General features: G+C 31.7%; 1 protein-coding gene across 3 annotated transcripts in view; it reads right to left on the reverse strand.

Annotated features, from left to right (window-relative positions):
• Positions 1 to 952: 952 nt before the first annotated feature.
• The window catches only part of LOC124362841 (BICD family-like cargo adapter 2), a 78682-nt gene continuing 63000 nt past the window's right edge, over positions 953 to 16634 (reverse strand). For 2 of the 3 annotated variants that reach the window (XM_046817689.1, XM_046817690.1), the window contains 3 exons: positions 12140 to 12291; positions 9465 to 9579; positions 953 to 8032 (listed from right to left, as the gene is read on the reverse strand). In XM_046817689.1, coding sequence (XP_046673645.1) covers positions 7793 to 8032; positions 9465 to 9579; positions 12140 to 12291 — 507 coding nt within the window. In that variant the 3' untranslated portion in view covers positions 953 to 7792. Of the gene's footprint in view, positions 8033 to 9464; positions 9580 to 12139; positions 12292 to 15563; positions 15722 to 16634 lie in introns of those variants that run through there. The other variant, XM_046817691.1, reaches the window with a different exon arrangement.

Here is a 16634-nt window from a genome sequence, read left to right on the forward strand (position 1 = left end):
GAACCATATCTAATTTGTTTATCTCTTGATCTGGGAGGTGCTATGGAAACTACTTGGAAGATGATATAGTCCCATATCTTTTTGATAACTGGCGTTTTTTGAGTGTAGCCATCTAAAGATTATGCCTATAAAACATTTTTATGAATATAAAACAGTGTGTATTATATATTACGGACGAGCTTGTAAAAAATATGTGAATCCAAAAATCACAATTATCTAGTGGATAAATAAACGTAATATTGTATAAGTTTTGAATTTTACAAAAAGCTAGGATTTTGTTCAGAATTTATATCAATGGCAAAGACATAACAATCTATTTTGGTTGGAATATCTTATAAATTTTCACCGTTTTCATTTTTTTTTTTTATGATTTATGTAAGTTTTAAAAAAACATAGCTTTAAAAAAAAGAAGACGTCCCAAAAATAAGTTGGCCAAATGAAAGAATATGGAGTAAACATTCCTCCCAGGACTGTTATCCGAATGCTCAAAGTTGTTGGTCTAAATACCAGATTCTGCCATGAAGGCAATGAAGTAAAGACCAACTTTTATTGAATCACAAAACTGATTATAATGCTAAGTATTACTATTTTGTAGAGAAATATATGGACCATGGGTGGATCTGCTTGCATACCCATGGAATTTAAAGGGTTTATGTAATTAAATTGGTTTAAATAAAAATTATGTAATTAATTTATATTTAAAACAATTGCCCAAACGCTGGGCTACAGCCAATAAACCAGTTTGTTTGTTTATTGGTAGCACTATGTGAATAAATCCATGTCAACCATTCCAGCTTTGTCATTGTATAGTATTGCAGGCCAGGACTAAAACAGCTGATGTGAACTTAGTTATCAAGAAGTTAGTTTCTGAGCCGCAGTTAGACCAGCCAAGATTGAACTGGCAAGGTTTAGTCTACAACGTTTACCAACAATGTGTAAAAAAATGCTTTAATTCTGTGAAAACATATTTATTTAGTAAAAGTGCACAAGCGCTAACAATAAAAACAACCTTTATTATAGTAACAAATATATCCTCTAAAAGTTAAACTAACAATTGAAGGAATAAGTCTTGTTATACAAAAAACTATAAAGTTTGTATAATTATTTTCAGACTTTTAAACTAAATCAGTTTGATTATATAACGAGACTGGAATTGTTACATCACATTCTGACAAACACTTAGCAATGATAATACCAAGTAACTATAATGTTTATCAATAGCTTGTTAAGGAAGAATATAATTTCAGACAAAATAATGTGAGTTTTACAGTTGATAGAGTCTTGTACCATTAGCTTAGGTAAATACATTAAATCAAATGAATAGGGAAATGATAAGACTCTTAGATGTTTCACTTTTAAACTTGCCTGTCTTTTGTGTTGCAATTATTATAGTAAAAATAAACAAAATATAATGTGCCAGCCCAAATTCCAAAGTACAAGAAGGCGCTTATGCTACTAAAATTACTTAACTGGGTACATTCAATATAAATATTGGCACCATAATTAGTTAACATGAAAGTAGCATAATATCACTGTAACAATAAATAATACTGTTATAAAAATAAAGTGCTAAACATGAGTTATAAATATTACATTATACAAAATCTTGTGTCAGAAACAAAAGAATTTAGAATGGCACACATTTACTATTAGAAGAATAAAGTCAGGAATGTAAATATATCAATGTAACAGAGGATTACAAAAATTTTGTTAAAGGGATAAATGAATGTAGTATCTAATACATAAAGTACATTAATGAACAAAATAAATAAGAATGCTGATATAACTTCAAAAAATTATAAGAAATTCATTTTTGAGAGCAACTACTGTATGTTATGTTAAAATAACAATATTCACATCTTTCTTTGTATTAATTTCAACCTAATATTAAAAATTTCATTAAACACTATCTGACGACAGTGCAGTTTTAGTTCACATTAATATTTATAAAATATTACAACTTTAATACTTATTCTTAAACATTCTGTAAATCAGGAACTATTGTACATAATCTCCAGTCACTTATTCTCTTCATTATTTCTCATCCTTCCAAATTATTTGATAAACTTAAAAAAATAAAATTTGTTTAACTGAGGTAAGAAAAATGTAGAAAATACATTATTATGATGAAAATGTACACTGGTAATAGTAATACAACAATACAGAAATACTATAATACATGTAAAAATCATATATAGTAATGGCATAAACATGTTCACTCCCTAGATTACACATGCTGATTCTTCTGAGTAGTCCACAACTATACGTTATGCCACTTAGGAGTAAACGTGTTAAACTCAAATTAAAATTATAAACCAATTTCAACAGTTTTCTTATTCTAAGTTATAGTTGTAAAATTCATCAACAATAATTTAGGACGTAACTGGGAGGATGGATTCAATTTTACATCTAGAAGTAGAACCAAATTATTACTATCTAATCACAGCATTTTTGTGAAAATCATACACTTACAACACAATGGAACAAATAATACCAAAATTTTAATACTTATTACATACATACCCTGCTTTTCTTATATTGCCAGTGCTCTGCGAGTCAGAACTGGCATTGACATTACCATATATTTTGTACTACTAGGAGACTAGAGTTATTCCCCACATTGACAGGATACGATCAATACATTCACATGACTGTACATTATTCAGGACAGCACAGTACAACATTACATGCCACATTATTGTGTGTGAGGTACAACTAATTTTACCAATGATAGTTTTTCTTTCTCATTTATAACATTATTTGGCTGATGATTAACCCTAGAGCTGGCAGTTGGAATTTCTCTAAATGACAATACTATCTTCCTCGTTGTGTAAAAAATATATAAAATATATTTGTATCTTATTGGCTAATTGTATCTTATTGTGTATAATTTTTTTATCTTTAGGTGTATATTTTAGATAGTATGGATGCATTAACAAATTATCATAAGTATTTTGTTTAAATTGATTGATTGATTGATTAAATTGAGTATTTTCCATAAAAACAATTTACATACAAAATTAAATCTAAAACTATTCTGGTGCAGTGTTTACTTTATTACGTTCCAGCCACTGCCTTCGAGATTGTAGTATTTGTACACTAGTAATGCAGCGAGCAGCACTATTTAAATGTACAATACAGATAATTAGAATTCTGAGCTTTTTAGTGAAAGAAAGGTCTGTAAATCAAACCATTTTTAGATATATTGAAAAATGCATTACAAAATGTGTTTATTATCTAAGATAGATTGCCACTACGACAGTAACAAATTTTTATCGTCTAAAAAAGACAACTGCCAGTTCGAGAGTTGATAAATCATCCATTAGTAATAAATATAACTCTGGAGTAATGTTAATTAAATGATTTTGCCTCGTCTCATTTATTCGCTAAAACATTATCCACATTATAAGTCTAAACCACACATATTACCTTTTTTGGTGATCGATGGCTCTGATTTAATTGTATGATAGAAAATAACAGAATTTTCATACATGTATACAAACATCGATCTCTGGCAGTTATTTTAGTCTTCTGTTTGTTTTACCTTGAAAAATAGATAATACATAACTATGTTGAAAAAAAGACAGTAAATTGTTACGAGACAAAAAGCTAGTTTATAAAAGGACTAAATAATTAGTAACTCATTAGTTAGGGCCATATGGTCTTAGTGTAACCATTGCATTATTACCTTAATGTATTTCATTTCTATGGATCTTGTTTTAAATCTCAAAAACTTTGTGCATTAATTTTGTGCGTTTTATTTTTCTTGTCAAAAATGTTTTTAATTAGTGTCATAGCTGCTGACTTGGTATTGCGTTGTTGATTCCTGTCATCTGTGCAATTCATGATTATCTGCAGTTTCAGCTGCTTTACTCTGCTACTTTGTGAATAGTTAGCATTATTCCTGATCACTAATATTCTAATAATAGAATAATGTTGACTATTCCTCACTGTAAATAATGGATGACTTTGTTCAAGATGAGAAAATTTGTGAATACTTATATCATGAACTGCAGTAAGTGTATTGTGAGTTAAACTTTTCTTTAGTATCATGAACATTGAATCTATTTGCAAAAAGATAACTATTTGAGAAAGACTGAAAATATAAAAGTACAAAATATTGAAAGTGAATATAAAATTATAATATAAACCCAATAAGCATATAATACAGGAAAAAACTGAAAATACTGTTGGACCTAAAATGGATTTTATTTAACTAAAATAATAAGCAATAGTATCATTTTTGTTTATCAAATTAATTGTAACAATTTTTTTAACTCAGGTTTTTTTGAACAAATTATTTTATTAAATAAGTAAATAAGGGAAAGTTTACAGAATAACATTAGCATCAATAATAAGTTTCTTAAAGCTGTTTAGGCCAAACTCTACACTCTATTAAAATTAATGAAATTTTGCTGAAAATTTCAATTTTTTGTAAGAATGTTACAAGGAAAAACACAAACAGACAGGAGAATAATTGCTAGTAATTTATATTTATATTATAACATACAAAAAGGGGACCGTCCCTAAATGACATAACATTGGGAGTAGTTTTCAGCCGGATTATACACTGTTACAGGGGGAGAATGGTGAGGGAGTTGTGACACAGCGTTAAGTAACTATTAAATCTCAACAATTAATTATTCATATTCATTCTAAAAATTTGCCTGTTTTTCACAAAGATATTAAAGTTAGTATTATATAACCCTCTCCAACCAATAATTAAGTTTTAATCCTCCATATAAATACCTCCTTAAATGTAATAGCAGTTTTTTAAAATCTGTTAGTATCAAGCATTTTGGCAGAGTACGAGTTTTTGACGTTTGAGCCCAATGTTTACAGTAAAGATCAAACTTTACGAAACTGTGCCTAAACACTGTATCCATCATAAATCCAAATATTCAAGTTAGTAAAAAAGAATGACTCAGAGGTGTGCCGTAGTAGGATACAGAAAGTTTGGTGCTGTAAATGTACAGATAGGCTCGCGGCAACTGGTGCGACAAGGAAGCAAACGTCAGATCATCTGTCAGTTCTGCATGTGCATTACAGTCAAGTGTAAAAATACAGTGAATGCCTTACCTAGTTGTTGTAGTCTTGTTACTATGTCGTTGCACTTTCAGATCCAAAAAAGTAGACAGAGTAGAAATGTTTCAAATTACAAAAATGCACATCCCGAGATGAAACAGCAAACAATTCAAAACGATGTAGTACAGTTATGGGATGCTAGTTTTATATTAATAAATCACGTTTTACTTAGGAGTATGCAACTGTCTTTATTATGTTACAATATTTAGAATAATATAAATTGAAAGGGTGTTGTTGGCAGCGTTACATAATTTTTGAGTTGGGTTGGTGTTACCATTGCAAGTCCATTACAAGGAGAGAGGGGGGTCTAAAAAGTGTGATTTTAGTGTTACGTAATTATGGGACGGCCCCTTCTCTCAATTGAAGCAGCAAATTTAAAAAGCATGTCCAGAGACCAAAGAGTTACAAGAGATTCTTAATTGTCCTTCCATGTTCCTTCCAACATAAATAGTAGAATAACTTTAAAATAAAAAATACATTGCTCTTAGGCACTATTATCTTTGGCTTTTTCTCACTAAAAATACTTAAAACTGAAAGACAAATCTTCTTAAAATAATTGTACACACTATCTTACAAAAGAAAATTAAAAATACACAACAACCCACAGTACAATGTTTTCATAACAAAAACACAACTTGTAATTTACTCTCCAAGATTGTAATTTTGAATATATTGAAATGAACTGATAAATTATCATTATACAATGATGTAATTGACATGAAACATTAATGAAAAAAATCATTTCAGTTCAATGTTCTTGTTTCTTGTTACTTTTTATTACTTCTGTACAGACAAAACAAGCTAATGAGGTTGAAGTTTAATACACAAGATCAGAAGGCAAAATTATCGAATGCTGCTGGGAAAAATGTTTGTTTATAATGTAATACAATACATTTGACTTTGAATTAAATATATATCAAACTTATGTATAGCATTAACTTATTGAATAAGGGTTAATAGTGTATTCAGATCAAAATTGATAGCTCTATAAACTAAAGTTTTACTTTTCATCTCCAGTAATATAAATGTAGGACCAATACGGTATAGCTGGGAGCCATAGTGAATTTGATATATAATTTATAACAACTGACACTAAATATAGAATCATATTTAATAGATTTATATGAGAGCTGTTTGGAAAGTATCTGATATTTGACATTACTCCTTATCTATAGCAGCTACTGTTATCAGATTCAGCATGCACTATCACTACCCCTGCTTCCACTGAGAATAGCTCTCATTCATACCTTCATTAAGTCAGCTGTGAGGCGGTCTTTCTCAAGCCTTTATTGGGGTTTTCTCTAAACAATGAAAAAACATGAAGATAGAATATGCATTAAGTTTTGTTTAAAACTCAGAAAAACGTGTATAGAAAAAACTCATATGATCCAGCAAGCCTTTTGTGGTTCTACTCGTTTTAAAAATAGCCGTGATTCACTGAAAAATGATATACTTTATAGTTACTATTCATCAACACAATCCATAGCAATCAAAGCGGAGAATTGCTTTAACAGTGAATGAGTTGGAGTAACTCTTGTACATACAAAAAAAAACCGTTGCTGCTGAAAATCTGTATGAGAATTTGGGATTGAAACGAATGGTTTTGTATATTTATCCCAAAATTGCTCACTGAACACCAAGAGGTGCAGCGTTTGAAAATCATGCAGAGTGCAAGACTTTTACATGATCATCAACCCTAAATTTAAAAAAGTTATTCTCAGCAATGATATGGGTTTAGGGCTATGATTCATAAACAAAAGCCCTATAATTAGCCTAGATCAAAATCTAGCACCCAAAAAAAGGTCAGCAAGTTCTAAGCAAAATCATGGCTATGATGACAGTGTTTTTTGGCAACAAGGCTTAGACACCACCAATATGCTCTGGGATATAGTATAACAAAAAAATCCTAATGTGAGCCAGTGGAGACTGGCTGCTTAACCATGAAAATGCACCATCTCATTCCTCTCACGTGATTCAACAGTTATTGAACAAGCACCATACCAGCCAGGGTGCCACTTCTTCCATACAGATTTAATATGCCACCATATAGCTTCTAGCTGTTCCCGAAATCGAAACAGCTACCCCACTCAAAGGAACCAGATTTCAAACATGTGAAGAGATCAAAGTGAATTTGATTGCAAAGCTAATGCCAATCCTGAAGTCGGACTTTACAACTTGTTTCTCGAAGTGAGAGAATAATTGGAACAAGTGTATCGTGACCAAAGGAGAGTACTTTGAAGGAGCCTGAAATTTGGTTGTGATCAGTAAGCTAGTTTTTCAGTAACATCACAATATTGGATACTTTCCAAACAGCCCTTGTATGAGCTGTTCAAAATTATGTTCTGTAACAGTTTCTATACCTTAATTGCATAAGTCAATCGTCACAGCACTAGCTGATATTCTGTCAAAATAACATGTCAGCACTAATTAGCTTGAATTGACTATACCCAAACGTTTCTAATCCTATAATATTAAACCTATAGTAGTAAACACTACCTAGATTATATATGCTCAAATTTAATAAAGCTTGCCTGTCAAATATAACTTTAGTGTTAAACCACTAAAATCTAACCTCTAAGGGTTAATTATTCTACACTTGTAATTGATTTCATTGAGCTTTAACAATGTTATTGTTGAATTATACTTATATCATACTTAGTTATGAAAATTAGTTTCAATGTAAACAATTAGAGAATAGAAAAAGGTACTACTTGGTCCTGCGTAGCTCTAGCAGTGCCTCGAGTATCCGGTCCATTTGTGCTCTGTAGTAGCAGATCTGACGATTCTTGTCCAACAGTTTGTCCCGACAAGTTCCACTGCACTGACCTTGCCCCTGCGTGCTGCGGCTCAACAGCTCCCTTACTGCGTTCAACTTCTGTTCTCTGATCTCCTGATTCTTCTCCAAGGTCTCCAATTTCGCCAGCAGAGTCTTGTATTGATTGCTTTCCTAAAAAGTTAAAGATGTAAGTACTCTAAAGTAGGAGGTGGATGGGAGTGATTATTAGTATTAGGTCAAGATGTCAAAGAAAGTCCAGTAACGTGGTTTCATGAGAATACTTTGTTTTTGTATACACTGTATTCCTCTCCGCAATCTATTAGTGGTAGTTGGAACTATTTCAAATATTTACTTGTCTCACTACATTGAAGACAGTTCATTCTATCTTTTTATTAATACTACAAAGTTTCATTTCTTTTATTCAATTGGTTTTTTCACAAAATAGATCATACCAGCTGATCATACTATCATTATAGATCACAATGTTCTCTGCTATTTGGAATGGTTTAGATTTACAGTGTTAAACCTAATACACTTTACAGTGATAAATATTACTGTTTTTGTCAATATAGATTATAGTATAAGTCTAATTTATTAAATGTGCAATAAATGCAAAACAAATTTTAAGTGTCATCTTCAGTTAGCTGGGTTGTGTAGGTCTAATTACAAAATTTGTTTTTCTTTTATACTGTACAATGTGTAATGTTAATCATATCATTTTCTACAGGTATTTCTGTGATGATATTTTTAAAATTAACCTTGATATAATGACAAATAACAATGCCCAGATAGCTGATTCATAATGTGACTGTATACTCCCACAGTTGAAAGTAGAGGGATCCAAGAAAATTCCCACACTGAAGAGTTAAACTGGCTGGGATTCTTGGGTAGCATTTGGTCCATTATAACTGGGACTTTTGAGTCACAATATGTCTATCCAATATGTCTTTGGGATTTTTAGAAGTGAATTAGGAAGCAAAGGGTTAATATTGTTAAGATTGAGCTATTCTGTGAAGTTTAGGCATATCCAAGGAAAACTACCATGCTCGTTTACACACTATGATTCTCATTACACTAAAAATCGGTAACATATATGCATATCTACATAAACACAGGGTGTTCAGAAAAGGGTGTCACAACTTACAAATGACAAAATATTTGTTGCCACGCAGGCCAGCTTCTGCTGCTTCTTCATATTCTATTATAAGTGGCACTGTTGTACAAACAAAATTAGTGGGACTTTTATAATATTATTAACATCATTGTTTTTGTTAAAAAGTCGGAGAGAGTAATGCTGAATTTGTCAAAGATCTCCAGAGAATGAATTAACTGATGAGTTATTTAGTGATTAATGTGGATTTTAACAGCTTGGAGAAGACTATAAATTAGTCAGCAAAATGCTCTTTCTAATAAAATAATTCCAAACTAGTAAGACAAGTAATTTTATAATTCTTGGATTACAATACACCTAACTAATGTCTTGTGAATCCTGAATTTGTTTATGCAGTCACCACAAAAGCAATATTGTCAATCTTTTCTTTTATACTTTTTTAATCCAACACAAGTGATGGGAATTAACATAAATGAAAGAAGTGGTACTAACAGGGGACTGAGCATTCTGTAAGTAACACATCTTCTGGTTCACCGCACTCAAGCTCTCTTCTAAATGATCTCTTTCAGCTCTCAGCAATGTCACTTCGTTCTTCAGTTCTTCCATCCTGGAAACATGTTATACCAACACTGTTAAATGTCAACTTATATTAAATAATTTATATAAATGTGATTTTTATTGATCTTATCTCTACTAAGTTAAAACAATTTTGACTTAAACCATCAGTAACAATATTTAAGGTCAAAAGTTTGATGTGACGTTTGGTTGAATACTTTCAGTTGTAATAAAAAGAGAGCTAATTTAACTTTTTAACTGTTTTTTTTTTACTGTAACACCATGCAATATTGTAACACCTTCTTGTATCACTATCTTATATATATAAAAATCTTGAGTCACGATGTATGTTGCCAATAAACTCCAAAACGACTGAACCAATTTCAATCAAATTTCACATGTATCCGTAATTTAGTCTAACTTAGAAGATAGGATAGTTATTATCTGAATTATTCGCTTATGTCGTGAATATAAACGAATAAAATGAAGAAAAAGTTTTCAAAGCGCCTGCACATTATAACCTGCAATTACGAGATAGATACGTATATTAAACAGTGAAACACTATTTGAAGGCGCTAAGTTATGATGTATAATTGTCTAAACTAAATTTTTGGTTGAACTTAAAGGTTGAGTGGTAGACCACTTTGTAATAAAATACATTATGCATGTACAATACATTTTTGACATATTTTCTTGATTGTGACATCAAGGTAAAATCTACATCGGGGTTGGAAATATAATTTACTTCAACCAGAAATGCTCATACGCGGGCAAAACTTACGAAAAGCGTGCGAAGCCGCGGGAAACAGCTAGTAGTCATATATAATAGTACCCTAAGTGAATTTTTGTTTTTAAATTTAATTGTATAGGCTTGGCCTAAAATGTCATACATATAGAAATACAAACCTGTTTTCAAATTCCCTGTTTTCCACGGGAAAATATTTATGATTCTCTAGTCCATTTTCAAACCAAATAAACAACTATAATACTGGCCGATTGGAAAGGTGAAAGTTTATCATTACCAGTTGTATTTGCCAGTACTATATTGATATGTCACGAGGCTGCGGTGGTTTAGCAAATTTTGAATAGCGATATGCAAGAAATTCGATGACAATTCAACGCTAAAACCTATTTTAAGCTCTTAGTTTTTATCTCTGTGTCTATTCATGTGCCGACATAATCTCTTGTACACCTAATAACTTTCCTTTCAGTGATGTTTGGAAAATACATGTATTTAATTTGAAAAAATAAAGAGATCAAACAATTAACACACTCCTACTGCGGGGCAGAATGCAGTCCAGCATTACCGGTCAGAACTTTCATTACGAGACAATTTTTCCAGTACACAAGGTCTGACATTGCTCTCTAGTTCTTGCAAACAACTGTCTAACACTGGTTGCGGCAGCAGTTGCGAGAGCTCTTGTACCCCTTTAGACCAGCGATTATCACTGTCAAACACAAAACTTGTGCAACTTTTTGCTAATGATAACACAGCTAGTCCAGTCAAGGTTTGGATGTGACCGTGATATCAAAACATAACCACTTTCCTTGTTTTGACCTAACTAATCTGACATCCAATCGGAACGTGTGTGTGTGTGAGGCCATATACCAACCAATGCCAATGAGCGGTGGGCGGTGAGTGTTTAATATTTGTATGCACATACAGTACAGAAAACACTTGACACTGGCCATGACATGACGTGGGCAGCATAGCGGTACCGCTGATCTACGCTGCCAATTCCAGACATTGAATTTTTCTCCTACCGCTCAGCCCTCAGCTCATTCTATCATTGTTGTGGATCATATGGGACCCAAAGGCTTCCTTCTTGGCTTTATTTCTCGCAAACCTACTATTTTTTTCTCCAAAACGTGTCTTATCAGTTCTGGTAAAAATTCAAGTAACATTCTGGTGTACTGAAAAAACCGAACTCTAAGCCTGTTTAGAGTAAACAATGTACATTGTAGGCCTATGCAATCTATCTGACAAATGTCTTTTCAAAATGTATAATTGTTTGAAGATCCATTTCAGTGACTGAATAAAACTTAAACACAAAAACACTGTTTGTATCGCAGCTACTACTGCTTTACCGCTTACAGCTAGCGCTCGTACACAAACTGAGGCACGAGATAATCGGTTGGAGGACTTTAATTTCCAATGGATTGTTACATGCTTGGGAGCTTGCTGCAACACAGGAGTAGAACTAACCAAGATAAACTGCACTACACTAGTGGAGGCAAACGGCATCAGATAGAGCTCACGAAACATGTGTTGATCTTCTTTCTTCGTTTCGAGGACCACGTCTCATAAAATACAATGTTTTAATAGTAATCAGGTTTTGATTCAAGAGGTGTCAAATTATTTCTTGATTTCATAAGTTCTTAGAAACGGAAAAACTGTTTTTGAGATTTTCCTGGTTCTACAGGAAGATTCCCAGCTAATTCACGGTTTTTTTTTTTGCGGTTCATTAAATTCCCTTCATTCCAGGTATCGCGGTTGGGAGGCCACCCTCAATTATCAAAGATATCTCATTTTAAAGATACAATTAACTACACAAATCCAAAAGGATTTGGTTTTTCTTGTAAAATGTATGTATGTACACTATGATACTTACTGCTTCAGTCGGTTTTTAAGGTGGGTGATGACCATCTGCTGAGTGTAGACCTGGCCCTGCAGCTCAGTGTTGGAGCTATCAGTGAGGAACGCAGCTCTCTCCTCCAACACTCTAGACATCTCTAGCTCGTGCTCATTCTGCAGCACATTTAGCTGCCAACAAAAAAACACTCTCATCTCAGCATTTTCTGCAAGAATTTCTTCCTACACTACAACATGGGACTGTGTAGTTGAGTTTTATTTCCAGTATTATTTAAACAAACACAAAATATAATGTCACATGATGACCAGAATATTTCTTGATAAGGGCTTCCACTGCCTTTATGATCTTATTATTCGAAAACTAGAAAATGTGGTAGTAACAGAATTAGCAAAGTCATGGTTTCAAGTCTATCTTGGGAAACAGAGACAATTAGTTGAGCTAAGACACACAGAAAATGGAATATGTAAACTTGCAAGATACTCCAACTTGTTAGTCAATTTGTCCTACAAGGATCTGTTTTGGAGTTAGTGATTTTTATTCTCTTCACTAATTATTTGTCCCAATATATGGGAGATACTTGCTAAACTTTCATGTACACTGATAACACAATCATGGTGTTCAGTGAAACTTCAATTGAAATTTGGCTATTACATCTTACATATATCCCAATACGCCATACCAGTAATGTCACAATGATTTAGCAGTATAAATTACCAAAACTGCCCAAGTACCATTTGTAAGACAATTTGAATTTGTACCACACATACCAGACATTGTGATGAATGACAAAGTACAATTTTTACATATTACACTTGACAAGAAATTTTCCTGGACAACTCATGAGGATAAACTTTGTAAGAAGCTGAGTTCCAGTCTCTATGCAATTAAAGTCATAAAAGCTTTAACTGATGAAACAACACGCTCATTTGGATCATCACTTCTACTTTATAGAAAATTTCGCTTAGAGAACTCTAGGCACACAACTTTGTATCTTGAAATGTAGTTATAACTATGACGCTAACACTGTGTTCGATGTATATATGAATAAAGAATATTGTCTATGGTTTTTTATTTATAAATAATTTTATGATATATATATATATATAAATCAAATTTCTAAAACTTTTAGAACAAACACAAATTAGAATTATTTTGTCATAGTAATAGTTTTTGTTCTTAACCTTTCTTCCTTTAACATCTAGATCTAGATACGCTTAGAAATCAAGTTTGTCTCTACACTGGCTAGGATGGTACTCGAAGAAGTGCGAAATACCCAATCTTTAATCGACTAGGCTGTGACATAGTGACAGCTGAAATCTGCTGACTATCTGTCTCTGGAGACACATTTTCTTGTGTTTAAAAATATTTCCCCTCCTTATAGACTAACTGCTCTCATTTTGACAACAGAACTCTTTTCTCTGATAGGTGGTTTTCTTTCTGTGTTCTTTTGTCATGTATGTGTTTTTGTCCAGGAGAACTTCAAAGTCTTCAATATGGATGTTGAACTTGAACTAAATAATAATACTGCAGTCCAATATTTATTATTATTTTTAGTTCTCTCTGTTGTGATGTCTTTCAAATAGCTGTTAACCTCCCTTGTTGATTCTGATTGGTGGTTTAAGAGCTGGCTGTACTGGCAGCCATAGTGATTTTAATTTCATAAGAGCACTGTTACACTTCAAAAACTTTAGAATGGGAAAGAAGATATGTAATGGTGAAGACGCTTACATGTCTTCTTCAGGTAATTTAACACTCCATGAGAACAATATTAAATCTCAAACACTTTTATATGCTTTTTTCATATTAGAGTTAAGGAGGATGTATACTTATAATAGTAAGACTGTTTTAAAGACATGATTAATACACATCCAAACATGTTCTAGTTTTTTTGTACAGTTTATTTTAAATATTCAAACAATGAAGTATAATAAGTTTCATATTAATTTGATGAGTAACCAATAAAGAATTGTATCCTTAAAATGAGACAACTTCATGTAAGCGTCTTTACCATTACATATCTCCCTTTCCCATTTTTAGGCCAGATGTTAAAAATTAATTTCAAGTATATTGGCAACATGTATTATGAGCTATGAATCTGCTCCTCTTTTGTACTGATTGATTTTCATAAATTACCATCTACTTGTTATTAGTGTTCACAATTGGTACTCTTACTAATCTGGTGCAACATATCTTTAAGTTATGTGCTTAAAAGAAAGGGCATTCATACCTTATCTCAACACCCTATTCTAATATTGCATCATTCTAATCCAGCATTGTGTCACCCTAGACTACCAAAAACTTCGCTGACATCCCAAAAGACTCCATCTGCCCATCTCTCCCCTCCTAACTCACCGGTAGTTATCCCTTTCCTACTTCTAGGACAAAAAAAAGTACTCAAATTATGTGATTCAAAGTGTAAATATACTTGAATCACATCAACTTTATTGTTTTTTTAATTCAAAACAGAGAATGTTTTCAAACTATTTATAAAACGTTGGTATCACAGAATTTGAAAGATAATTGTTTAAACGTCTTTCTATATAGTTTCTACATTTAGAAATTTTTTAAAATTGCAATAACCTATAATAGAAAAGTCCTAGAGAGTTGAAACTTGGCACATAGGTTCCTCTTAGTTCAAGAGAGAACACTAATGATTTTGGAGTCTAAACGTTAAAATCAAACGTAAAAAAATTTAATTATAATATTTGTAAATTGGCATTATAGCCATAAGACCATAGAGAAATTGTACAAGCAAAAAGGAAATCACAGAATAAACAAATTTGTAAACAAACAAACTACAATGTAACAGTTAATCATATGGCATTAACTTGATGATGGCATATGATCAAATTACTTTGTAGAATGGGTTAGTTTCTTTTTATGACACAAGCAAGTATACAAGTACTTGCAAGTACAAGTACAGAAAGCAAGTTGTCAAAAGTTAAATAATTTAGTATTTATAAAAAACAGTTAAATGCAAATGTAAACAGGAAGATAACTGTATATAACTGTACAAAGCCATATAGAATATTAACTTACACACATGACCCTCACCACAGTGATGATGAATACTTCAGGTAACATGATAACCAGTACTGCTATGATTAAAATTGTGTGCATAAATTAATCTATAATAAATGTGATCTTGAGTTAATTTTGAATATTAATATAACGTTTATCAATTGTTTAACATTATTGTTTAATGTTGAATACACAATCAGTGGCATGCAAACTTGTAAACCAAGATGTTTTTAAAAACTGCAACATTTATTTCGCAGAACGAAAACTAGAACAAAAAGGTTTAAAAATGATTGGAATTATTCTATACTATGAGTTTTAGCATAGCTTCCTTTAATGTGATTCACAATCTCAAAAAGTAATTTAAATTATTTATCTATATTCATTTGTTACTAACTAAAAATAATTATATCAATTGGTTTAATCTGATTCACAATAAAAAGTTTTATTGAAGATGAACTTAGGTACAAAAAAACTTATTAATAAACAGGAAAGGAATACACTTAATTCTTCACTACACAGTTATATCTTCTTTAAGTGATACTAAAATCATACTGTTCAAACTGCTCTTCTTCAAGACATCTAAACATAATGTTGTGTTAAAATATTGTTTAGAATAGCAAATAAATACTTTACACATTAGAAGTACGAGATAAAATAGAATCTGAACTGAAAACACCACATTTTAGAGTTTTGAAATTTAATTTCTCATTTACACATGTACAGCAGGGGCACTGACGGTGTTCTAATGAGAATGTATAACATGTTAAGGGAATGTAGCCATCTAAAACAAAAATGGACAGAAGCCAATAGCTCTCTGATGATTATTCTTGAACAGCTATATACTTTATTATAAATGTTTATATTGTATCAGTATTTTATGAAAAATAAAACTCAAGAATTACTGTATACTTTTATTACCTCTGTGCATCCTAGGATATGCAACCTGTATTGCCTATAGTTCTTAAAGAGTCAATGTCATACCCATAGCCTCTGAATTTCATAGAAAATATTACCCAAAATTCAATTGGTTTCACAATTTAACCTGTTCTTGATATTTGTATTTCATTGTATGATACCATTCTAATATCAAAGATTGTGAATAAATAATATTGTCTATAGTGTATTGCCTAAGCACTATCAATCACTAGACAGCTGCTAAGTCTCAGTTACGTCCACTTTATTGTCTCGGTTTCAATTTAATTGTCATTTAAAGAAACAAACTAGTGAATATTTCGAAAAATGAAAAAGAGAGTTTCAAGCAGTGGTTTAAAACATATTTGAAAAGCTTAACAAAGAAAGAGATCAAAGGTGAGTTGGATAAAGTTAATGAAAAATCTGATTCCGCTAACTATTTACAATTGAAAAAAGGAGTTTAAACATGGCCAAACATTCTCAAAAGGACATTGTTTGGATGGTAAGTAGAGTGGAAGTGTTATCTATCACAAAAATAAGGAAGAAAATCTACAATATGATTTTGAGTGATTGACAAATC

The sequence above is a fragment of the Homalodisca vitripennis genome, chromosome 5 (genome assembly GCF_021130785.1).
Source record: "Homalodisca vitripennis isolate AUS2020 chromosome 5, UT_GWSS_2.1, whole genome shotgun sequence".
In the NCBI taxonomy this organism is placed as follows: domain Eukaryota; kingdom Metazoa; phylum Arthropoda; class Insecta; order Hemiptera; family Cicadellidae; genus Homalodisca; species Homalodisca vitripennis.